This window comes from Passer domesticus, chromosome 7 (genome assembly GCF_036417665.1).
Source record: "Passer domesticus isolate bPasDom1 chromosome 7, bPasDom1.hap1, whole genome shotgun sequence".
NCBI classification, from domain to species: Eukaryota; Metazoa; Chordata; class Aves; order Passeriformes; family Passeridae; genus Passer; species Passer domesticus.
Window position 1 is genome coordinate 48,406,366 of NC_087480.1, and position 26,446 is coordinate 48,432,811.

Sequence of the window (26,446 nt, forward strand, 5' to 3'; positions counted from 1 at the left end):
TCTCAGTGCAAGATTCTTTATTTCCAGAGCTAAACATGTTCTGCTGAAAGAGAGGTTCAATAAGAAGCTTGCTGGTTCTAAAGGTGATAATGGGCTCTAAACATCCAGTGAGGAAAGTATTCCTTGTTTCTAAATCCATTACTATCTGCTTCTCCAGCTCTAGCGACACGGTATAATGTGCATTTTCTTGATCCTCCATCTCTTCTTTTGTTTTCTGTAGTCATATGCTGAAGGAAAAAAAAACATACCAGGCAATAATGCACTGTTAATCTTTGAAACCTGTATGTGACCCCATTGCTTTCCAGTGGATTGTGCCAGTGCTGTCACAAATTAATGAAAATAGGCATCACCATGGGCTTCATCAATCAACCAAAGAAATGGCAGTTTAGTTATTATGACAGTTTGGTAAATGGTTTAATAATACTAAGTAACTAAAGCATGGATAGGCAAAATTCGTATGTAAAGAATAGAAGGCTGGAATCCATCCTTACTTGAAGGAGCAATGTTTATAGGGAACTTGACAAAATGTAACTCTTTGACCAAGAAACTGGTGTAAAATGAAGAGCAAATTTGTAGTTGTTAAATGTCCATAAGCTCTAATGCTCTTTCATGGGGGGTCCATTTGACCACGAAATGCACCACATGAACTGGGACCATCTTTTCCATTCTTAAGAACTATAGATACAAAATTAAGAGCTGCTAAACAATTCTGATTATGTCCATCCTGATTTTTCATGGAAAATCCTGTCTAGAAATACAGGTGCATTTTAAAGATAAAAAGAACCATAGAAAATGTTCTTAATTCCAAGTATAACATACTGTTTTCTGTCTCTCTGTCTCCAGTTCAATTTCAATTCTGTTTTGGCTTGAAATTTTTGATACTCTTCAAACTCCTCTTCACAGTACTTCAGATATTTGACTTCTCTTTCCAAGTAATCGAGTACCTTGGCATGCTGTAAACACAGTGGCAAACAAGGGTCATTATATGCTCAGAGACACAGATCTCTTGCTGATGATATGAATGGTATTAATATTTTATCTAAATTGGAAATATATAAATGTATAAATATATTTATCCCAGTAGTTTGCAGCAAAACAATACAAAGATATGACCAACTTCAGGCACAACGAAACCATAAACTACTATACTTTGATAGTACATTATGCATTTATTTTATCAAGGATTCTGTGTTTTAGTTTTTATTAATCTGTTCTACAGCCTAGTGATTTTCAGTGAATACTTTGGTAACAATGAACATTGTCTAAATATTAGTGACTGTTCTTTGGTTGATAATTCTGCACCCAAATTATATACTATATATACTGAATTCAAAAAGGAATTCAGTATATATATGTTGCTATGCACTCTAAAACACTTTTTCTGCATGAAAAGTGTAATTTTATGGATGTGGCAAAAAATGCTGACCTCTTAATTGTGTTTTCATGTAGCCAGGTTGGAACAGTGGAATTCTGCCACCTATCACAGAGATTTCCTTTAGCTGACTCTTATCTAAGCTCTGTACAAAGCCAGCTTGGCTACAGGTGGTCTTGGGAGAATATTGCTGTACTTATCTCAAATTAATTGCCATTATTTGAAGGCATTTTTGTCTAGGCAGACTTGTTTCTGTGTTGGAGTTTTCAGGATAAAGTGTCAAAGAGATTTAATAAAAATTCTTACTAACCTCATTACTTGAAGGGTGACATAATGTTTGACAGATTTCCAAAATGTGCAGAACTCCAAGATTGTCAGAAACAGCCAGAAAATGCTGCTCTGCTGAAAGATATTTGACAAAAAAAAAAGTATAAACAATCCAAATTCCAACAGCAACGTGAACCTCCACCCAAAGACAAACTACAGAGGGTTTGTTTTTTTTCTGGTCTTTTTAGTTTGTTGTTCACTGCAGCAAAAGACCCTCAACCTTTTTTCTCTGTTATTCTATTAAGCCCTTTAATGTTTTTCTTTTAACAGACTGTTTTTAATGAAATATTTTCAGTTGCTTTTATGCCATGGTGGTACACTTAGAACTGAAGTATCCATTTTTGTATGTACATTGTTAAATTTATGGAAGTATGTACTTACACAAGATCATTTGTAATAAGATTTGTGTACCTCAGAGTCATAGGCCATTTTGCAAATAGGATAGCACAGTAAAGCACAACCACCACAACCATCCACATACCTGAGGCACTGGAGGGGCTGATGAAAGTGATGGTTGATTTGGAGATGTTCTGGAAATGAGATGGCTCATGAGTTTTCTTCAGTAAGTCCCAAATATCTATATTTCCATTTTCTCTGCCAATGAAGAAAACTCCTGGTCTTGTTAAGGACCATTGTCCTGCAGTGTATCTTCCTGCAGAGCAGCTTGACTGAAGGATTGGTCCATTCTTAATTTTTTTTGAAAACAAAAGATAGATCAGGCAATCAAACAGTACTATCAGTTCACTGCTTCAGATTTTCTGTCTTTGGAAAATGCTCACAATTTAAATGGTCCCATTACAAAGATTATATCAATGGCAAAATTCCTGCTACCTGCTGCAGATAAAAAGGATTGTGGGGAAGTAAAAAACCTGGTATCTCACTTCCAGTCTCTTCAGGTAATCTGTCTGTCTGCTGTTAAAACCTGTGGTCTGGAGATTTTCTCAAGTGCAGCTAACCTGGATTCCTGCATGAGACACTTAAAACCCCCCATATTTCTTTGTTTTCATGTGATGAAACAACCTTGTCCTAAAATACAAGTTCTTCAGATTTGTCCAGCAGGCATTTCCTTAGCAGGAGAAATGAATGGGAAGCTATGCTTTTTACAAGGCTGGAATTTAAGAAAATCACTTCACTTTTTCTGTAAAAGGGAAGTTTACTAAGCTTTATCTAAAATAGTTTTCTGATGTGAAGATGGAAAGCTGTGTTAGATTAACTTACTGTAACTCCTTCTTTCCAAATGGCAAACTTCTGGCCTCCAATGCTTAGAAAGATGTCTTTAAAAAATGGAGATTTCTGGAGAGTGTTGATAGTTTCGGTATGGAGAGCGTATTTCTGGGAGTGCTTCTGACCTAATGGAGGAAAAAGGCTTGTTATAGTGCCTTAGGGATCAAGAAACAAGAGTGCAGGACTTACCACAGCCCTGGAAGATATCAGACTTTTTTTTTTTTTTTTACTCACAAGGTACAGGAATTGGATTTGCCACAAATCTAGTTTACTTCCATGATTTGTGCCAATATCTTTGTGCTATTTCTCATGGCAGCTACAGTGCTTGCACTTCTGAGGGTGCACTGTTAAATCCAGGTGTTACCAGTGAAAGAGACTATTAGAGCTATGAGCAAGAACCTTAAAAAGATAAAGTATAAAATATTTATGTCTAAAGTTAGTGATATATTAAGGCTTAAACAGGTATTGAGAAACTTGAACTTACTAACTGGTTTTGCTGTATTAGTATCAATTTTCTTTTTCCATTCAGAATAAACAACTTCTCCATCCTGTAATGCCAAAAAAAATCAAGCAAATGCTAATGTTAGAGCTTGGTGGCTTATTTCAAAGTGACTTATTTTTAAGCTGGGACTTTTCTTAATTATAACCATTGATGCCAAGATGATTTTTTACCTTTTCTTTTATATACCTTTTATATAAGTTTTATGTATCCTCAGTATTTTTAGCATGAATACTTGTAATTCCTTGAGTCTAATACTTTAGCATAGTCCTAGTGTTGTGTTAGGCCAGGAGACCAAACATCCTAAAGGCCTTGTAGTAGAAGGCTGGAAAACCCTACACTATCTTGGGAAACAAAGGTCCCCTCTAGAACATATCCTGTAAACTGGAGATTTGGCCCATCCAGGGGGAATTCCTGAGATTGGAGAATATCATGCCATTCATCCAGGCCTCCCACTGGGGATAAGCTAATTTGGAAGGTATAAATTGATACAAGATCTGTCACGTGTGTGCCTTTGGCAAAGTGGTGCACCAGTAATGCTCCTTATAAATACTGAGGTAAAAACCCCTTATCCCTTAACCCTGTCTGGCTCTCAATTTTTAAGACCAGAGAAAGGCATCACCATCCTTAAATATGATCTGAGTAAATGAAAACCTGAATTTGCAGCCAATGACTGAAAACACAGTATAGTTTTCATTACCAGCTTTCAGTTATGAATTGCCAAAACTGCTTTACTTGTCGTGATGCATGTCGGCAGCTCTTCCTGCAGAATTAGGTGTTTGGTTTTGATAGTTCATGCTTTGCTCCATTGCTTGGGGAAAAGCTGACTGGAAGCTAAAAGGTAGCTAGGAGCCTAATTTTCATTTTCATATGAACTGGGAAAGACCCATGAATTTTAGTAGCATAGGGTAGGTAGCGGGTTATGAACAGTTGGAATTCCAGAGGGGAAATTAAGTTGCGGGGGGCAAACTGTAGAATAAATGTTTTCACATGATGTGGGAAGACACTAAAAAAAATTACTGATATTATGTGTTCTGGAATAAGGAAATATTCTTTGGTTCCTAATAGGTGGTGAAGCTCAACATATTTTGGAAATGTCTTCTAATTCTGCTCTTGAAGTAAGGGTTCACAGTCTACCGAATATTGGAGGTTTATTATTTTTAAGCATGTAGCTAAAAGTATTAATAATGTATTAATGAATAATAGAATTAATTAATATTAATAATATATTAAAGTGGAAGTAAAAGGTGGCATGTTCAGAGAGATCTTTTTAGTTATACCTGAAGAAAACATGCAAGTCCATACATTTGTGTGTGAAAACTGTTATTTAACTCTTCAATCTTTCAGATATCTTGGATTAACATTTTCATTGGTAATACATTATTTTCACTTACTTCATTTCCAACAAAGAAGTCTGTGGATATATTCTCTAGCAGTTCCAGATTTTTGCTTGAAAAAGCACTCATCTCTGTATATGGGCTCTCTTTGGGTGCTCTTAGTGTGCTCCGAGATCTTGCCCTCCCTGGGAAATGACAGTGACATCTTTTTCTTACACACTAGAATTATTAGACCAGGCAAATCCTTTGTCTTGTAAAGGTAGTTTGTGGATAAGGGGAGTTTCAAGAAGAGATATGAAGAAAGGCTGCCAAGTAAAGCAGCAGTTCTGTAGGTTTACTGTTTCCTGGTGGAGTCTCCCCATTGCTTTAGCTCTGAAGTCAGAGCTCCTTATACCCAGACAGTGCTTAGGGCAGCACCATCCTGTTCTGTGCCAGCTTTGCACAGCACCAGTGTCCCTGTGGGAGCTGCCCCTACACATGACCCATAGCTGCCACAACCAGGAGCTAACGTCTCTGCTCCAGGGAATGGATTATGTTTCTAAAAATAGTTTTCTGTAATGGCTGAAAAGGACATATTGTTTCAGGGATAAAGAGATTGGGTGAGGGATTTGCATAGGCTTTTAAGTGAAATTGGATAGAGTCACTGTGTATATGGAATTGTTCAGTTTGGATTTTTACATGTCCATCTCTTCATAGTCAGTACATGTAGGTCACACACCGAATACCACTATACTTCAGAAATTTTTTTCTTCAGATGTGTTCAGCTATACAGTATTTTGTTGCTCAGCTTTTATTATGTATATACTGAAACACAAGCTTATTAAAAACATTTTCCTCTGTAAGGTGTAATAAAAATATTACCTGGGGGTTTGTAACGATACTGCAGTTTCCCTAAACTGATTCTCGTGGGACCATACTCGGTGTTGTTGTCCCTTTCACGCAGATTTATCTGTTCAAAAAGAAGTGCATTTGCTTAACCATTTTGTCAGATCTTTGAGGTACAAGTCTAAATTACTTTCTGCTGTAATAGAACAAATCTTTGCAGTGTGTTTGTAATACTCCACAAACAGTATTTTTTGCCTCACATACAAGCATGGGGAAAATGGTGTTTGTGTTACCTTCTTCCTGTAAGAATTTTTCTTTGTTTCTAGCAAAAAAGCCTAAACAACCCAGCTCCAGTGATCATGCTTGTTCAAAAACTGTGTCAGCTGCAGGTATTCTGAGCAGCACAGATCAGCATGCCTAAAATTATAACTTCTTTTTCTTACCTAACATTGTTTTCATCCTCACTTTTTTTTTTCACAAACTGCTATGACTGTTTTCATGAGAATGTTGGTTTGCTAGTAATTATGGTTCTGCTGATCATGACCATGTTGCACTATTTGGAACCCAGTGAGATAGACAGTAGAGCATCTGAAAAGGTTGACAGGAACTTACAATATTTACACAACTGCTTTTGCACCTACTGCAGTTTTTTAGAAGCAGTCATGCTGTTTCTCATGAATTAGCTTTTCAAAATGCATTTTATTGACGTTTTAAAGGAATATTGAAGTATTTAATTTCATAATCCGAAAGAAAATCACAAGGAAGTCACAATTTGCTGAAAAAATAGAGTTGGGAAGCAAAATACATTCCTACGGAGTTCTGGCCATATGTACAGTATCTCTTGATCCCTGTGTTCTATATTTGTGGACACTACCTTTATAAGAGGTTTCCAGGAGAGATCTAAGTCCTCATCAGTGTTTGGATTATCATGGGGCATGCGAGATCTTTTCTCCTCCTTCATTTTCTCAGATAAAAATTGTTCACGACGTTCGATGGAAGGAATAGCCCAAAATAATATTGAGCTGCAAAATAATTGTATAATGTATATCTTATAGTGTTTTGGTTTGCAGCTACATGAAATTTTCCTTAAATTTTAAGGCTTGAGTTTTTTTAACCTTTTATCTTCAAGCTTTATATAACAGTAGAGACTCTGAAAATCAGACAAAGGCTAGATAATTAATTTCTTCTTTTGCAAATGATGAAATATATTTCTTTATTCACCCTTTCCTCAGTTTATTATAGCAAAGCAGCTAGATAATGTTAATCCAGTTTGCTTATGGACAGTTATTGGGTGAACTTACTGGCACTGCCTGCGTAAAATTCCTGAAGGCTCTAGCAGGTAATTTAGTAACTCAAGTTGAAGATCAGTCCCAATTTTTGTGTGTACCAATTAATTTGCTGACGCTCACTGGAATCTTCAGCCCTCTGATTGTTCTTTTTGTTCTGGTTTGATACAGCCAATGAATCTTTCCTCATTACTGATCTCTCTCTCCCTTTTCTAACAGGAGTTGCTCAGAGACCTGTGCTCTTCAAGTATGACATTACAGTGACTTCCCTGTTCTTAACTTCAGGTAAATACTTTCAATTTGGAACCCTGGAAGATGTCTTGTAGAGTATGTATTGCACATACCAATCAGGGGAGCAGGTTACAAGCTGCAGCTTTTTTTCATCTTTGTTTTCAGAAGTACCACCCTTTTGGTTTTCCTGAAAATAACAGTAATAATTATTACAGGGGAAGAAGATGAAGAAAGACAAAAATCACACTCTGATATGTAAGTACTTCAACACAAAAAACAGGCTACTAGAAATTAAGTCACTGTTTCTGCTTGGCTAAGGTTTGAAAATCAGGGCTCATTAATTTGCATTTATAAAGTCAAGATATTTTACAAATATGCTTCAAGTGAACTGATACCAGCTTTGCCTGCTACACACCTTAAATTCTAAATTAACTTAGCAGGATAAATATTTACTGGTACCACTGCAAGTCAGGCCCTCTTTAACTTGCCATGTTTGTAACTTCTTTTATGCAGCTTAACCAAAGAGCCAGTAATTAAGAAATTTATCTCCAACAGTTCAGTGTAGTGGGAGTGATGTGCCTTTGCCAAGTTTACACTATGGGTCATCTATCCTAAATTATCACTTGGCTGGACCTCACTGTGAGATTGCAGTGGTGCCTTCAAATGTTAATTATTTATAGTTTAGTTTGTGTATGTGGGGTTCTGCAGGTTTTATACTATTTATCATTTACCAGGTAGTTATTGGTTTATACCAAATTAGTTTTAATTACTCAGGAAAATAAAGGAAAAGTGTCAGAGGTAACAAGGAATTATAGGCTACTCAAATCTAACTTCCAGTATGTAAAAAACAAACATATTTTGGCAAAAACTGTACTTATCAAGTATGTGGCAGAATTTTAGCTATTTTTTTAAAGCCAAATTAGGCCTACTCTAATTTCCATTCATGAGTTTGTTTACCTGGAATCACAATGGTAGTAATACAGGCAGGCATAGCTGAATTAGATTCTGGATATAACTTTGAATAATTTTTCATTAATATGTAATTATAAAACCACCGATTTTATGAACTGTGTCATAAAAAATGCTATGTTGTGCAAAGGCTGACACATATTCCATGTTTATATAACAAAAAGTATGTCCCAGTACATGTTGCTAAATACTGGCAAAGGGACTCCTTTGTCAGTGTAATTTATTAAGCATGGGTCTCCTGTATCTGTTATCCCAGATGAAGACAAAAACAGCCTTCTGAGCCTAAACTTTGGCTAAAAAGAACCCCACCCAAACAACAAAAACCACAACAATGTTCTGCTATCCAATCCCTTTCTTCATGATTTACATCTGGTACTAGTTAGTATCCATGACTATTACTGTATAAAACAATGATGAACAGTGGGATCAGCTGACATTTGATGGTATATGTGTGCCCCTTTTCTCACTTTTCTGGAAATTCCACTAAGGACTGTAGTATCTGTGAAGTCTTACTTTACTTTTTCAAAAATTTATTGATATATAATTTCCATAAACCTTTTAAAGATTTCAGTTTTCTTCTTCTTGGCCTGCTTTTCCAGTGTCATTATTTTGCATTTGACTCCATTTGCATTTCAGATTAATTTAGCACCATTTGCAATACTTTGATAGTAAATCAGCACCCAGTGTTCCTATAGACTGTAGGTGCTTTGGAGCTTTAAAACCATAATGAAAAAAGTAAGTTTTGAGTAGACAGGCAGCATCTAGAAAAATTAAGGTGAGTACAATAATGCCATTCTTGGGTATCCAGATGTTTAGGTATTGAAGTTATTTCTTGGAATTCTTAGTGACAGGCTAGATTGCTCATAGTAGAAATTCAATACATTTTAAACATGGAAAGCTTGCTATAATTTTGAATTATGCTTGTCTTTAAAGTTAAGGAAATTTTTTCCAGTATTAGCAGATTCATATCAGACTGAGAGTGCAGCACAGTTGTAAAGCACAGTGAACACAAGAGGCACCAGATTATTAGTATTTACTAAATGCAGTGGGAAATAATGGATACAAATAATTAACTCTAGTATTTTCTCTTGAGTTTACATTAGGATTTCTGAACTAATATATTAGAAAAGCAATAAAAAGAAGAGAAATGAGTTTTTAAACTCACCTCAATGTTACATGGTAGCCATTGTACATCTGTTGCTGGCTTTGTGTGACAATATGGTGTGGAAGAGGCTGCACAGTGTCTCACTAGAGGTGCCTCTGTACTGCTCTGCTGGACTCGCTTAGGTAATGGCTAGAAATGTTTTAAGAAAAGATATCTTCGTGTGTTTTCAAAATAGAATAGTAGATCTATCAAAGAATAAAAGGTTACTTTGCATTCTCTTAACATTTTTAATGTATTTCAGATCAGTTTATAGAACTTTTTAGGGGTCTAATACCTTCCATTTGAGAAAAAAAAATCATCAAAACAGGCCTTTGGATATAAAGCACTAAAAAGATTTCCAACACGCCTCCACAGACACACAGACATCATTAAAGTCTCCTCTCCTCTTAGGGCTTTCTTCTGCTTATCCTCCTTACTGTCTTTTTCCACTGAAATCATCTTCTCATCTTCCAAGCTACCTTTTCTCTGTTCATAAAGATCTAGAATACTTTCAGTATTGCTTTCAGTAACAAACAATATCTGTATTTGACAGGCTTTGTAAGGTAAGAGTGGAGGGTGTATTGGTGCCCATTAAAGAACAGACTCACTGAAATATAAGTTGCACAAAATGCAGTAAACCTTTTAAAGCTGTACTAACAAGTAGAAATTATACCATGATAATTGTGATAATGGTTTGATTTCATGAACTCATCAGATTTCTTATCCTTTCTAGCGTCTCATTGCAAAGATTATCTACTCCTCTCTTTTGAGTCAGGATACCCTCTCCTGTTTTTCCTCCACAGACATACAGATACACTGCAATGTACTTAAAACAGAAGCATTTACCATATTAACAGCTGTTATCTTCATTTCATAGAATCATACAATGTTAAGGGGTTGGAGTGGACCTTAAAGATCATCTAGTCCCAGTCTCCAGCCGTGGACAGCGACACCTCCCACTAGACCAGGTTGCTCAAGGCCTGATCCAACCTGGCTTTGAACACTGTCAGGGTCAGGGCATCCACAGCCTCCCTGGGCAACCTGAGCCACTGTCTCACCACCCTCACAAAGTAAACAATTTCTTCCTGATATCTAACCTAAATTTCCTCTCTTTTAATTTTTACCCACTACTCATTGTCCTGTCACTACGGTTGCTAACCAAGAGTCCTTCTCTGGCTTCCCTCTAGATTCCCTTCAGATACTGAAAGGTTGCTATGAGGCCTTCATGCAACCTTCTCTTTTCCAGGCGGAACTGCCCCAACTTTCTCAGCTTGTCTTTGTAGAGGAGGTGCTCCAGTGCTCTTATCAACTGTGTGTCCCTTCTCTGGACTTGCTCCAACAGTTCCATGTCCTTCTTGTGTTGGGGGCACCAGAGCTGGATGCAGTGCTCAGGGTGGGATCTCACCAGAGCAGAGAGGCAGAATCCCCCTCTCTTGCCCTGCTGGCCACACTGCTTTGGATGCAGCCCAGCATTCAGCTGCTGTTCTGTGCTGCCAGTACTCAGTGCTGGGGAACCCCTGTACACCACATGCAGCCATCAGCCCTGGAATTACCTCAGTAACCACTGCTGCTGCTGCTCTTGGCTCACCCTCTGATGAGTCAGTGGTTTCATCAGCAACAGGCTTTGTACTTTCCAGCTTTTCTTCATGTTTAGAAATATCCCACAATACAACCTGCAATGATAAATTAGTATATTACAAATTATATTTGTATATGTGTATTAATATGCTGTGCATTAATATGCTTTTTTCAAATTGTGTAGGTTTGGAGAAACAGAACAAATTCACTCTCTGAACTAGAATTTATTAAGTCTTTAAAGTATTTTCTCTTCAGCTTGATGCAATCAGAAGAAAGGTTACATTCGTCTCTAAAAAGAAGTCTTTACAACTTGACCTATTTATCAGTACTACAAAGCATTTTATGGTAATGGTTCAGCTGTGGAATAACCAGGCACAGCTTCAGTTCAGGATAAGAGAACATAACACTCTGTGACATCTGTCTTTTGTCTGTCTGTGTGTTACTATGGATGCTGAGTACATCTTTTCACCCTTATTTTCATACTGGAAGAAAATACAGAAATGTGCAATTTTATTTTTAAAGATTGAAAAACCTGTCCGTCAGCACAGCCACCAGCAATGATATTTGGATCACTTGGACTAAACTGAAAGCAGCAAATGTCTTCAGGAGCCTTCAACACCAACTAGAGAAAAGAAAAACAAGATAGCTGAGATGTAGTCACACCGTTTGTTTGTTCTCATGTTATTTAAATACTTGGCATATTTAAAAGTCATGATTAAATACCTGGAGGCAGAGAGGGTCAAACAAACTCCAGAAAAGTATAACTGACTGGTGTAGCAATGATTTATTAGAAAGGTTAACTTGTTCTTCATACAAAGGCTGCTCTCTTGCTGACAGTGCTATAATCCCTAATCAAAAGAGAAAATAAATTTTCTCAAAAGAGACAAGTCAAGTTTCAACACATTGATAATTATCCTAAATTACTTATATTTATACCTTCTGAATACAGTGAAAAAACCCACCAAGCAGGAAAGAAACCCCAAACAAACTAACCATGTATATTTCTTTTTTTTTTTCAGATCTGCTTTGAGAAGACTATTTTTGTCAGTTAACATTAGGTTATTTTAAAATGAGTCATAGAACCTATGCATCAGGACAAAACTCCTCTTTTTGCTTGTGCTCCTCAGTGGTGTAATACTGCACCTGAAATGATGTGACAGACATGTAGTCCTGGCCACCCACCATGAAAATAAATTTTTGTAACCCAATTAATTTTCTTACTCAGGCTGCAGTGTTGGCTAGTAGTATGCTGGGAGCTGGGGCATTTACAGAGGACTTTATTGTGCCTCTAGGTCTGGCCATGCAGAGCAATAATGCACAGCAGGGAGCAGGAGTTGACATTTTGTGTGTCTTGTGATGCTCCGTGGCACTCGGCAGAGCTGTGTCCTGCTGTGGCTGTGACATTCCCCACCAGTGTTAGGCTTGCTATGACAGCCAGGCATGGGCACAAGCACACTGGTATGCAGGGCCATCTGAAGAGTCTGGCACCACAACCCTGCTTAAATGAGCCTCGTGGGGGGAAATTTCTCTTACCTATAATCTCCACTTGTACATTAGGGTAAAGGATTTTGCATGGCTCATATGAATTCTACGAAAAATTTGTCTCATTTTTCATTTTCCCTCAAAATGGCAATTCAAACAGGAGTACTAAATCAGTTTTGATTTCTTTTTAAATTTGAAAGCTGATGATTTTATGAAAGATGCATATTTTGTAGCTGTCATATAATACCCATCACTGAAAACTCAAATCAGTACTGTAACTGCATTACCATAAATGGTTGGATGCCAGCAAACGCAGCTAATGGTTCTGTTCTTGAGATACTGCACATCTGTAAATGACTGGTATTCTTTAAGATAAACATCTGGCTTGCCTTCTTCTTGGTCATCTGCTAGGGCCTTCCAGTCATCAAAGAAAACGTTCATAATTTCATTTTGCTGCAGTGCAATTTCCACTCTGTTTTGTGAAAAGAACAATTAACACTTCAATAATCCAGATGTGACTACTCAAGAGTAGAATTACAAATATTTCTGTAAAGAGGTGACTTCTGTTTTTCACAAAATTATGATTACGTTAGTTAAAAAATCAAGTATTAATTTCTCAGTGATGTATCACTGCAAGGAAACCATCTTCTGTTTAAACAGAAATAGCTACTCTATCAAGAATCTTACTCTGGCTCTTTGTGGACCAAGTACAGAACAATTGTCCAATCCTTTGTGCAAAAAATGTCATTAAGTAGGACTTGTCCCACTCAATGGGACATGGTTAAGGGCATAATCATGGGTGGGACAGCACCTTTGCTCACAGCACAACTGTCTGCTTGAGTGGGCAGTGCTTGAAAGGTCAGCTTTGCAGTTTGTTTGGAAAGATGTACCACTATCAAATTTAGGAGTTCTGATATCTATTTAAAGCAACATTCATATCTACATAGCATAGACTTCATGGTTATTTTCATATAAGCAGGTTTTAAGCTATTTTTTGTTAATATTGCAATAATAAAAAAGGAAAAAAAGAATATAGAAACAAAAAATAAAATTGGTATTTGACCAGACCAATGATCCATTCAGACAAGAGTACTTGCTGGTTTTCTGTATTTCAGGTAGTCTTCAAGTGTACTGCTGAAATAATTTTACCTTAAATGTACTGCTGTAAGAAAATTTTTCAGGGTCTCAGATGACAGACTCTCTGCTTTTGCTTCATTTGACAACTGCCTTGGATAATACTGCGTGGATGCATTTTTTGGATAGGTCCTACCCAATTGGAATAAATTTGAATGTAAGTATAAAAAAACATTTCAAAGACAGAAACCTATGTAATATGTAAAATTAAAATATATAGTTTTTCTAGACACTTTAAAAATATTTAAGAAAAAAGATGCAAACAGAGCATCCAGTATTTTTCTATTAATTGGTTTGTAACTGAGTAACTCCAGAATTTTAGTTGAGATAAGAAACAGTGCATAGCTTAATAAATAAGCTGATAAATGTTTTCTCATGCTTACCATTTTGTCTGAGTACTAGTTTCTCTTAGTTTTGGAACCATTTGCACACCCACATCCCTTTCAAGCATTTTAATACTGAAAGTATCATCTTCATAGGCCGTGCATTCAGCATAGCTGTCTTTTTCATCTGCAGCATTCCTGTCAGTAAATGTAATGGGTGCACCAAACTTCCTGCGAACTCGAGAGATCTTGTACTTAATCTGGAAAAGATACATTCCCATGGCTAGCAGAAAAGAAAGCTTTTGGAAAATGCATGCTTTAAAATGTCTGTGTTCATATAATGCAGAATTAGTTCAGTTAACATTTTCTGTGTTAAGCTTACTCAGATTTCTGCATTTTGAAATTCTGAAGTGCTCTTATAAATAAACTACATATGTAATAGAAGACAGGTTTGTATTTGTAAAACTAGAAGTTGTAGATTTTTGGATTACTGCTAGTAGGACAAGAGAATTACATTTTCTAGTTCATCCAGTATCAAAACTGCACATTTAATTAAAAGATTGATTTACAGGAAGGCTTATATAATATTGAATTGGGCTTCCAAGACCTAATTTTCACTTCTTCCCTCTTGGTGGAATTCTTAACTTTGGGAGAGATATTTCAACTTCCTCTGCAGTGCCTAGGGTGAGAAAAGTACTTTGAAGAAGATGCAGAAAAGTTCAGAGGAGTCTCCTTATGTTGAGAACTAGGAAGGATGAAGGGACATGTCTTGACTTCTGCTCACAAAGAGAAGTAGGTGCTTGATTTTGGGCAGTAGAGAGGTATTGGTTTGTCTTGGTTTCATATCCAGGTACTTTTTCCCAGCACCTCCCACAGAATTGGAAAGGAAAGGAAGCTAAAAATACTTTTAAGTGGACCTTGCCAACAATACAGAATGGGAAATACAGAATTCTTGGACTGTATTAAATTGAATGACTGTGAAATAGTTTTAGAGCAATCAGACATCTTTTTAGGTGTAAGCAAGATGTTCAGTTGCTGAGAGCTATCAAAACTTAGCCAGTCTTCCCTGAAGAGGGACTTAGGTACTGAGTAAAAATCATTCATGGACAGTTGGATACTTGGAGATGCCCCATACATCACCAATCAGGTGAGTAGATCTAGTTTTTGGACATATCATCATCTCTCTATATATACATATATAATCTGTAGATGTAATTAATCAAATATGTCCTGTAAAGTCAGCTTGTAATACCTGTGGATATTTAAAGACTGTTGCATGCTACTTAGATGCCATTCATATAGTAGAACACTTCACTGAGCTTCATGGAAACAGAGCAATGACTGCCATTGTCATCTGGCCACTTGGTAAATTGAGCAAAAAGTGGCAGAGGTGCCAGTGATCAAAGATGATCAGGACTTCTGACCTTAAACCTTAAAAAGTAGTTATGTCCAAGGTGGTGATACATACCTAATTTGCAAGACTTAAAGAGAACAGAGCTCAAAATAAAAGTTTCTGCAGCACTTTCAGCTTTTCTTAAAAGTTTAGCTATTTCTCTTTTTCTCTCTGTTAGTTTTCTTGAAAGACCTCAAGAAACACAAGGATTGCAGCTTCCAATTTCCTGACTTGTTGTTTTTTTAAAGAACTTAAAATAAACATAGGGGGTTTATATTTATTTCATTGACTAACATCTGTTGATTCTGACCTTTGTATCCCTTTCTTTAACAGATTCTTCTTCAACTTCCTTTTCACTGCCAAGGGAAACCCAAGGTTTGTGGACTTCCGGAGTCTCCTCAATGTTTTCTTCTTCTGTTTCTTCTTTTTCTTCAGCAGCTGCTAAAGACTGTGATATCAAACAGTGAGAAATGTTACTTTTTCAAAAATTTGTTACTGAAATGTAAGTATTAACTAGAAACACATGTTTCAGTTTTCACTCACACATTCTTTACTTTTGTCTCAGTGCAGTGAGTCTGAGTATACTGTGGCCCAGTGTAGGGCTGGCTTAGGTCCTGTTCATTTGTGCATTAGCATTTTCTAATAATATTTAATATCTAACTACTAAAGTGAGACTGTTGTCTTGAAAGCAAATAATTTTATATAAAAAGAATTTATAGTGATTTTTTCCATTAGGTCCTCTAGACTGGAACAGCATTTTACTTTTCTTAATTTTTGTTTCTCCTGATTCCCTGATGCTGGATGGCAAACTCATATTGAAAAATTATATAATCTTTCTATAAACATTCTCCTACAGTGAACAAGTTCTATTTATCTAGAGCCATTTAGAGCTCAAGAACATTTTCATGTTTTGAAGAATATATTCATAGATATTATGAAAAATAAGTATAATACTTCTTTGAAAACGTTCTATATATTTATTTTCTGTTATTTTTATGTCTGAGAAACCTGATTATTGGCAGAGAAAATGAATGCTTCTGATAAAAATGCAGCAGTGGGGGTTATACTGGCCCTCTGATGCAAAATGCAAAACCTTAATTTAGCCCTTCTCAGAATAAAATATATTTTTACAGTGATACACATATTTTTCCATTATCAGCTTAACCATTAGAGAAATACTGGGTGCTTAACAATACCATTCCTGACATCTTTGTTTGAGACTAGATTCTGAAATATTTATAGAGAGAAAAATGCTCTGGTATAGTTGGATTTTACCTTTAGAAAGTTTTCCTTGGCTTCTTCAGAAGCAACAATATAAAAGTTCTCTCCATACTGGAAGCTTGGATCAAAAACTACCAAGAGTTCTTCCCCTGGATATTCCTATTTTAATGAAAAAAAAAATAGTGGAAAACTGAAAACAAAAAATACTCAAAACAAACATAAAGTTGTGACTAGAAAAGCTATCACCAGTTTAGTAGGTTGGGTTAATTTTGTATTCTTAGCAGAAAATTTCATGTGCCAACATGAAAGGAATAGATGGGGTTTATTTTGTAATAAAAATAAGTCTGGGACAAAACCAATCTTTCATACAGACAATTAAACAGAAAATAAATTGTTTTAATGATTCTCAATAAATAGGCCATGAATTATGGGAAGCCAAATATGTGGAGCTCTGTCAGTTCACAGAATCAAAAGTAATATATGTTGCTTTTAGCATATTTTCAATCTGAAGTTAGTAAAAAAAAAAATGCATGGCAAGCCATGAGAAACTTTGAGTCAACAACAGTCCATGACCTCTAGCACTCAGATATTACAGCACCAGTTTGTTTACACAGAGTCAAACAAGAACAGACCCACTCTTCACAAGAATGGACACTCTGAGAGCATAAGTCTTAAAGTGAGAATGAAATATGCTACATACTAGAATGACTTTTTTGAGAAGGTGGAAATCAGAAGATTTAGCTCTTGTTTTCAGGTCTTGAATTATATCCTCTTTTTTAATACACTTGAAAAAAATTTCTTCTGTGACATCTTCATCAGGTTGGCAGCTAAAAATTTCTTGGGTCTTTGCAGTCAAATGTAAAGGAAAGATTTCTGGGTGGCCTTTGAAAAAAAGCAAAATTGCATGATAACTTCAGAGTGTTGTTCAAACATGCATGTATACTTTGATAACACTGTGTCTTTACTGTTTCTAGCATAATGCCTTTGAATCTCTCTGCTTTGTTTTTGGTATTTTGGAAGGCATGAAATACAAATTATATTTATTTTATTTATCTTTGAAAATACTCCACCCAACATTTTGCACATAATGAATATGATTTCCCTGGTATGGGTGGCTTTTTTTCTTCTTGATGAACAGTTTATTAACAACTTCAGTGAAAAATATTTAATGGGATTGGTTTTAATATATTAAGGGCAAAACTGCATGGTTCAGACTTAAAGCCTTTGAATAAATACCCTTCCATATTAAGCCAAAGTTTAATCTAGGTGAGGCTTCTCCCAGGTAAGGATGCTTTTCTGATCTTGGACTTTCATCTGGCTCCCATTGAGTTCAGAGTGCAGGAGAGACTATTTCTCACTAATCAAATGAGACTAAAGCAAGCTCACTGAGATTATAGTCAGATATTTATTTTCAGTTTCATTGGAAAATATATATAGCTGTTGTTTTCTACACACATGATGTCTGTTAGGCTCATTCATATTAACTCAGAACAAGATATTTCTTATCTTTGTGCTAGCACGGATATCTTCATTGGTGTGGGGGAGGCTGGATGCAGTTTGAGACCTGTCAGCTGCACTCTGCAAACACAATCTGAGGATAACATGCAGTGCTTCTTACTGCAATGGATGTAATGCTGGTCTTTCTTCTGTCCCCAGCTTGCCTTACAGCTCTAAGGGGCTAAGATCACTCTAGGCCCACCTAGCTGAATCCTGCCCCTGAGACTCCTCCTTTGTACACTGCCCTGCTAGCAGACTCATGCTCTGTCTCAGCTGCCCTAGGAAGAGCATTCCTCATGAAGGCCACTACATTTTTGCCTGAGAAGGTTAGCAGATGTTCATCTTTTTGGTGAACTGGAAACTAAAAGACTTAGGGATGTGTATACTGCATGCTGTTTTACTGTACTGAAATTTGCTAGCTGTTGTGATAATGGCTGATGTCTTTGTTTCAGTCTCTTTTCTTAGCTTAAATTACTTAGTATTTTCTCTTAATTCCCAGCACCTGTGGGGCTTTTCCTCTTTGTGCATGCCTTGAAGAGAAGTTAACGTACCTCAAATAATGATTGTGACCAGCTCTGTCAGCATGCTTTGAGAAGTCATCTCTAATCTAAGCCAGCAAGGACTCACAAAACGATAAATCCTCCTTAATCTCTGCATAATCCTATCACATAATACATTATGTTTGATGAATCTGACATTTATCCTTTAAAATCTGTCAGTGCTGCTACTCCACTGCATCTGCTCTGCCATAGTCATCACTAAAATTAATGGCATGCCTGATGTTTCTGGTGCATGCTACACTGTTCCAAGTATGGATTACTTAGTGCCCTCTACTTATTTCATAGCCTATACAATCTGCAGCATGCACAGCTATTAGTTCACTTTCATCACAAGCTGTAACAATATTGCATTAATTTCCTTTTTGATATCTTGGAGATTTCCTGGATTTCTGTGTGGATGCTTCCAAAAAATACAGAATCATAGGGATGTTGATTGAGAAAGACCTCCAAGTCGTCTGGTCTAAACTCGCTGTTGCTAACACCAGACCTCAAAAATCCCAGCCAGGAGTAATGGTTGCTTTAGACATTATTGTTTTAACAATAAGCTTTTATGGTGCTGTTTTTTAAATGCTGAATCATGTGTACAGCCTTGTGCACAAATGCTAATGCTGAAAAAAATCCTTTTAAAGAGATGTAGGTTTCATTGCCAGATGAAACCATACAAGCATGCATTAAAGTTAAGCAAGAATACAATGAACATCACTAAGGAGGAAACAGAGTAAGACAGATACACTAAGTGCATTTTTTTCAACTCTATTGCTATAAGATCAAGAAAAAAACAAATCAATGATCAGACTTAAAATTACACCTTTCCATCTAAAGAACTAAAATTCTATATTACAGAATATTATTTTTAACAGAATCTATAATATAAGGAGCTGACACTGGAGTTCTTACATTATAAACATTTTTATTGAATGCTCTTTTTCAGTAAAAAGTGTGTAACATCTGATCATAGGCTTCACATTGTTTTTGTATTTGTAAATTGTATCATTTGTAACAGCAGCTCTTAGTGCTACGAGAACTTCACAAAAGACCAAGAAACTTCAAGGAAGAAATAAAAAAACACTTGCAGGCCTAAGGAGTGTGTGCACGGTGTGTAAATCTTGCACAGGCAGTGTTTGCTCACACCAGTGTTGTTTTCCTGCTTTCAGCACCAGGTTCCTACCAGTGCTTTAGCTGTTAGAGCTCTAACCTTATTTGCCAGTAGGTGGAGGTACAGTTCTCTCTTACTAACTGTCTCCCGGAACACGGAAAACACCTTTTTAAAGTACCACTTTAATCATCGCTGGGATCACTTTTTGTGCATTTTCATTAACTGCAGCTTAGACATTATGGTGATGCTAACCAGAGAACAATTTTCACCCAGTGTTCATAGGATTATGGAGGAAAACAAGTGATTTACAGTTTCTTTTAGAGCTACCTTGTTTGCCACACTGTTTTAGATTTTATTGTTACAAGCCAATTGATAAGATAACCCTTTGGACTGTTCCTGTAAACCACAGATAAATTTTACTTTAATATCAATTTCAGTTATATCTGAGGGATAATTGCACAAACTGGGTCAGAAGAAAAATACAACCAGAAATACGGAAAATAACAAACCATTGGAAATCATTTGGTGTCTAAGAAAAAAGAATATATTTAAATTTGGATTATTGCATTATTTCAGCCCTTAATTATGGCCATGCTTAAACTGGAACTTTACTTGAATATAAGGCTAATTGTGACTTTTAAATGGTTAACTTTTTTCCCCTAAAAAAAAAAAAAAAAAGCTCATCGATGTCTTTTGGTATCTGTGATTAAGAACCACAAGTGATATGCTAAAATAATCTTCTCATGAAATTTAATAATGGTTTGACAAAGATCAAAGATGAATAAATTATAAAAAAAATAATGTTTTTCTTTCAATTGCTAAACTATTTCTAAATTTCAATGTAGCTACTGTGGTAGCTGCATTTCTAAATAGTTTCTATTTTTTCCCATTAATAAAAAATTATTTTCTTTTTATTCCCTGCATTAGTAACACTAAAGCTTCAAAATGCTTTGAGTATTCCAGAACTACTACTTTATAGCTCAGTCATCATAGCACTTACCTACACAGGCCATAGAAAGATCAGCTTCATCCTTTTTACCTGAAATATAATGACATGATATTATCAGTAGTGTTGGTAACAGAATTATAATGAGTAATTTTACCTCTCTCAGATATTTATATAAAATAGCATATTCTAATTGATCTCATCTTTTTTTTTTTTTCAATGCATGGGGCCAAAATAATTAAGGTAGATCTCATAATTAAGATCTAATAATTAAGGTGAGCCCAGGCTGCTGTTTGTTTTATTGTTGCTGTACCTTACATACCAAGATGTGTTTCTTTTTCCTTTTCACAATTCCTTAGCTTTGTTTTACCTTTTTGTTTCTTTGCTGCTGGTTTTGAAACTTTCAAGGCAGTCTTGCTGGATTTGAGGTTTTTTGGCATCTTTTCAGATTTCTCTAGAGAAAGATATGTGTCATTAATAATTTTAAATAGACAACAGAATGCACCATGTATGAGTGAAAATTTCATCCATGACTTTATGTAGCTTATCATTATAATAATATTTTCATATGCAGCTAAAGGTGTGTGTCATAGTTTTAAATCATAAGCTGTATTTTCATATCATGTGTAATAGATGGAAAAACTTCTTTTGCCCAGGGCATTTAAAAATGAACACTGTCCAAAACAGTGGCAGGTTAGATGAGGATAGAGGTTTCCCTTACTGAAAGCTAAGGACCTGAGATAAAGTGGGAAGAGCATGGGTGAAAATTCACCAGTTATAAATGTTTGTCCCAGTGTTTGTAAGTGTAAACCATTGCTCAGCTGCACAAAGCATTTCTATTTGCAGTTTATTTTTCAGTGTAGCTCTGCGGAGGACAAGCTTGGGAAGAAGATGTATGCCTGATTAAATGTAGCAACCACACAGCAGGAGATGTTATTGTACAGAAGGCTGCTCCTGTTTCATTTGCCCTCCTTCATCCCAATATCTGGAGAAAGGGTTAGTACAGGAGGGCAGGAAAGACTCAGTGCCATGGCAAGAAGAAATGCAGTTCAGCCTGCCCGCTGCTCAGGCTGGACAGCACCATCATGTGGGAGGTGCTCACATAGCAGCCGGTGGAACAACTAAATCGGGAGGTCCCAAATTCTCTTAGCAGTGTTAAAAATGCTTGATGTTAATATTGAAGAGCCAGAGGTGTTCAGATGGCGTGAGGACAATGGGACTCCCACTTTGTTTGTATCCTCCCTCTCCATGTTCACACTTTTAAGACTGTAAACTGACTGGGAGAAGAACCGTTTTTTAAATGTCTAGAGAGCACCTATGGTATTTGGGTGCTATCACAATTTTACCAATAACAAGAGGAAAATAGATGCAGATAGGACAGAAAGAGATGGCACCTTCAGGAACGCTGGCATGACATAAATATTTCTGATGATCTCTTACAGGAGCTACAGCCTGTCTGCCTGTGCACATGAACAGCACATTTACTGTCAAGATGCTTAAGGTAAAAAGGTGAGTTTATAAAATAAATATTCTGTCTTGAGGGTTCCCTTATGAACAGCCTAAAAATAGTGAGTGCTAAAACAAACATGCTGTGGCCTGTGCATTTGCAATTTCTGCGGCATACCCAGACTGAGAAACAGTGGTCTACTGTTTTGTAACACAGTTCTAAAATACTCCAGAAGCAAGCAATATAATCTTAGCCTTTGATCTAAATTTTAGCATGGAGATGGCCACTGATGGCAAAATATGGGTCATGGATTATAGCCTGATGGAATAGCTGAGGTTTGGATACATGTTGGCCTCCCATGAACTCAAGGTAAATTTCGGTGTTGGCTTTAATGTGAGCAGCCTGACACTCTTATAACAGTTATACATATTTCTTTTGCACTCCAGTCAGTGTAGAAAAATATACTCTATAAATCCTCAGACTCTTTCCTGTATCATACTGGATCTTGCAGATCACAGGGGGCAGGCTGCATCCATGGCAAGTTAGTGCATATCTCTCTTTAATCTCTCTTGATTATGGCAAATGCAGTCCCCTTCATTAATTTGTCTGAAGAATAGTAGCAATTTAATCTTTTGCTTCGGCCAAAAAGCAATGGTGATATCAATGCAAAGAAAATTAATGTTTCAGAATTCTGAAACTTTTGCTATGCATGGGATGATGTTTTTAACCCCCACGCCCCAATTATATATAATGAATGTAAGGAGAAAGTTGGCAATTTTTTCTGACCTCATTCTCACAGTCTTTTTGTCAAATACAGGAGTAGAAACACTGTTAACATAGTTCTGTGTAAGCCAATATATTTTCATATATATATATATATATGTATAATTATATATTTTCATAGATATATATATATAATCTTTCAAAGGAGCCTATACAGTATGCTTAGCTTATTGACCTACCTCACTGAGAGTGCATATAACTTAGATGGTCAAAAGAGACTAATTTTTCCTTATTTAAAAAGGAAAGCTGTTTCTTATCTATCTTCTTGCATACTTTACATACAAAAATTGCGACATTTTGTAAATAGGTTCTGTGACTATTCTAATTTGAAACCAACATTTATGCCTCTGTGTAAGAGAGACAGCCCTCCAGGGTAAGAGGTGAGGGCAGCTGTTGTAGAAATTAGTTGAAGCACAATATGAACCATCTCATATATATTCCAGTCACAACGTTTTAATTCACCATTTCATAATTATGCACTGCAACAAAGCTAGTTTGGAAATTTTGAGTGAGTTCCTCTGAGTATCCTAATCTCTAAGTCACATGAATGGAGGAAACACTGAGAAGGCTGACATAAGTCACATCCTATGTTTAGTAAAGTAACTCGCAAATAAAAACATCCCTTTCCTTTCAATGGATTTCAAGCATGTTTTACCTATAAAAACAGTTAAAACTCTTGAAAATGGTGTCCCAGTAATCAGTTCCTCCTCCTTCTCTGAAAGGAGGAGGTACAGAGGTGGTTGCAGCAGTACAGAGAGAAGGGCCGTGGTGGGGAAGCTGGTGTCAGTGCCTGGTGCCTGTATCTGCATTGTTGATACAAAGGTGCAGATTTAAGGGTTTAGGGGTTGCAGATGAACAGAGCAGTCACTGGGGCTGTTGGTGCTTCCCTTGGGGTGCACAGGGCCTCCCAGCTGGAAAGCAGACAGAAAATTACAGACTGCTTATCCTCCCCTACAACATCCCCAGCACTGTATCACCCTGCCCCTCCGTCCTCCCGTGGCCATGGGATGGTCAGTGGTCAGGAAACAGGGAAGGCCTGCAGAGAAAGCTTCCACAAACTTCCCTGGAAGCATAACCAGGCCCACAGCCATTTACAAAGCCTGGATGCAAAGCTGGTTTTTACACAGGAATATGGTAACCTCTAGGTGTTGCCTTCAAGAAACACACACACCAAACTTTCAAATATGTATTGAGGAGAAGCCTTGTGTACCTCACCTCTTCCAAAAAAGCATACAAGAACAAAAGTTCCAATATGGAAGTCAAAAGCTACTATTTTCAGTAGTTACCTCTTAGTTTGGGGATTTGCTTTTTTTTCACCCTAAGTTTTTATGCAAAATACTAAATGCTATCAAGAAAGCCATGAAAAAATCATTCTATTTTAGTGGACTGTCTGAAAATGTGACCAAAATGATTAATTTTTTAATCATGCTTAGTTCCTACTCTCTCTCTCTCTAGGGTATTTCTATACTGCTAATTTAAAAAGGACTTGTCAAGCACACACAAATGTATTATGCCTTTCCATTTTGCTTATAAAAATTCATGATTCTATGATTGAGGAGAGGTTGGAAACAACATTTAAATTAACATAATTTGAAAATTTTAAGAGTGTGAAGTCTATATAAAATTATAGCTTTTGAGAATTGTCATAAATATTGCCATGAATTTAATTTTTAGAAAGTAAGTAATATTTAGATTTCATTAATTATGTTCAGTCTAGTTTTTCAGCAGTTTTCCAGTAGAACACAGTGTTACATTATGTAATTGCTAAAATCTGGGTAAATATTTGACAACTATGTTTGAAATTTAATAGCCTAGTTTGTTTACAGATGGCTCTAATATTTTGAACATTAGGCTTAAGAGAAAAAATAAGATCAGAGTGTTCTCCTAATCATTTAATGTACTGAAACATTTACAGCTAAAAACCAGTCCGTGAAGTTGCTAGGTTCTGCAAAAGGCAAAAAACTAATTAGCTATCAGTTCTGCAAAAGATGTCACCTGATTTGAGGACACAGAATGATTCATTAGTTGCCTAATTGAATGATTTAAGGTCAAGTTTGTGTACATTGCTATTTTAGGACTGTAATTTACTATAATTTGGAATGACAGAAGAACTGGATGCATGTCCATTTTACAAAAGCACTACAAGGAAAGGATTAAAACCATGTGCTAATTGCTTAATTTGTTGTATCAGTAGCAAGCTAAAAAACTCATTTCTGTTGGTAAACATTTAGGAACTTGTTAAAAATACCATCTTGAAAATTACTTTGTCTCTCCAGAATTTCACATGCAATGTTGTCTTTAATTAAATTTATTCTATTTTGCTCTATACAAAGAGCAAACAATACAAAATTATTAAAAATTATTAATAATCCTTGTGCATATTTGGACACAACTTCACTGTATAAGTTGTAGGGAGTAAAGCTGAAGTTTTGGCAATGGCCAAATCATTTCAGCATATAAAGACTTCAATTTGAATGTACCTGGTTTCACATTTACAACTTTTCATTAAGTCGGGCTTACTTGAACCTCGTGTTGATTTTGTTATTTGATAGAAACCAGTAGGTGTAGTTACAGTATCTGGGATGGTAAGTACAATATGTGTAAAATTAGGTTGAGAATTAATAATAAAGCCATAAGAGAACAAAGTGGAAAACTTCATTAGGATGTTGGCTAATACTGTGTTCTGGTTCTCACCTTTCTTTTACTCGAAGAGAAATAGATTAAAATTGGAAAAGGTATAACGGGGATGATTGAAGACATAGAACATATTTTGCACTGGGAATAAACTAGGATTATTTTTAGCCTGAAAACGATATGATAGAAGTCAGTGAAATCACAAGGGACACAGAGAAAGTGACCAGGAGATGCTGATTCATGGTCCTAACACGAGATCAAGCTGGCATCACATGAGCTTACGGATGTGGAACAGACAACTGGGAACAAACAACAGGACTGCACAAGGCTTTCATTGCACAATAAGTGTGTGCATTTGAAAATATGCTGCCCGTGGACAGGACTGCTGCCAGAAGCACACAATTTCAGAATGTAACAGGGCAAACTGACAGATGAAAAATTGAGGGCTACTAAAAATAATGATAATACATAGGCCTGTAGAAATTAAACCACAAATCAAAAAAAAAAAAAAAAAAAAGGAGGAAAGAGTGGAAATATGGTTTACTATTATCTTACTCGAACAGAACTTCTGGTTTGAGCCAGTACCGCTTGTCTATGTTACTAAAATATTGTAACAGTTTGGTTGGTACTTAGAAAGTTACTAAGTATGACATAGAAGTTGTCATAACATGGTCCTGCCAGGAACCAAACAGCAACATATGTTGCTACTTTTGAAACAGAAATGCCATATTGTAAAAATTGACATAAGACTTGTTTAAGCAGAGGTAAGAGAAATAACCCTCTCGTCTCCGAGCTGTGGGAGCTGGCTGGCCGAGATGCCGTGTGGGCTGGGGGGTTTGCAGCGCTCGCAGCCCCAGCTCCCCTCAGGCCCTCAGCGGGGCGGGCGCTGGGGAGGCGGCTCGGCCGCACGGGGCAGCGGCGGGCTGGGCGCCAGCGGCTGTGCCCTGCCGGCTGCTGCCCGTGCCGCGGGGCTCGGGCAGCGCTCGCCGCTCCCACAGCGCTCTGTCCCCTCGGTGCCCTCTGTCCCCTACCTGCGCGGCCCGGCCCGGCGGCGCGCCGTTGTCATGGCGACGGGACCGGCCGTGATTGACGGCTCGGACAGCCAATCAGCGCCCTGCTCTGCAAGCCCGCCCCCGCG

General features: G+C 36.8%; 1 protein-coding gene across 6 annotated transcripts; it reads right to left on the minus strand.

Moving 5' to 3' along the window:
- DNAI3 (dynein axonemal intermediate chain 3) lies at window positions 1-26,397 on the minus strand. Of its 6 annotated transcripts, none has more exons than XM_064428432.1 (23): window positions 26,340-26,397; window positions 20,815-20,898; window positions 20,499-20,537; window positions 17,046-17,227; window positions 16,400-16,504; window positions 15,435-15,572; window positions 13,792-13,991; window positions 13,424-13,540; window positions 12,562-12,746; window positions 11,516-11,640; window positions 11,325-11,414; window positions 10,768-10,887; window positions 9,236-9,364; window positions 7,215-7,288; window positions 6,459-6,606; window positions 5,621-5,708; window positions 4,817-4,944; window positions 3,408-3,471; window positions 2,918-3,048; window positions 2,181-2,229; window positions 1,683-1,771; window positions 820-953; window positions 1-227 (listed from the first exon to the last, which is right to left on the minus strand). In XM_064428432.1, exons 2-23 carry the CDS (start codon window positions 20,882-20,884, stop codon window positions 221-223), a joined length of 2,412 nt encoding a protein of 803 aa, XP_064284502.1. In that variant the 5' UTR covers window positions 20,885-20,898; window positions 26,340-26,397; the 3' UTR covers window positions 1-220. The 6 variants fall into 6 exon arrangements, with proteins under 6 accessions (XP_064284502.1, XP_064284501.1, XP_064284500.1 ...); XM_064428431.1 differs by having other exon boundaries at window positions 1,683-1,774; XM_064428430.1 differs by having other exon boundaries at window positions 2,181-2,385.
- Between the last annotated feature and the right edge of the window lie 49 nt (window positions 26,398-26,446).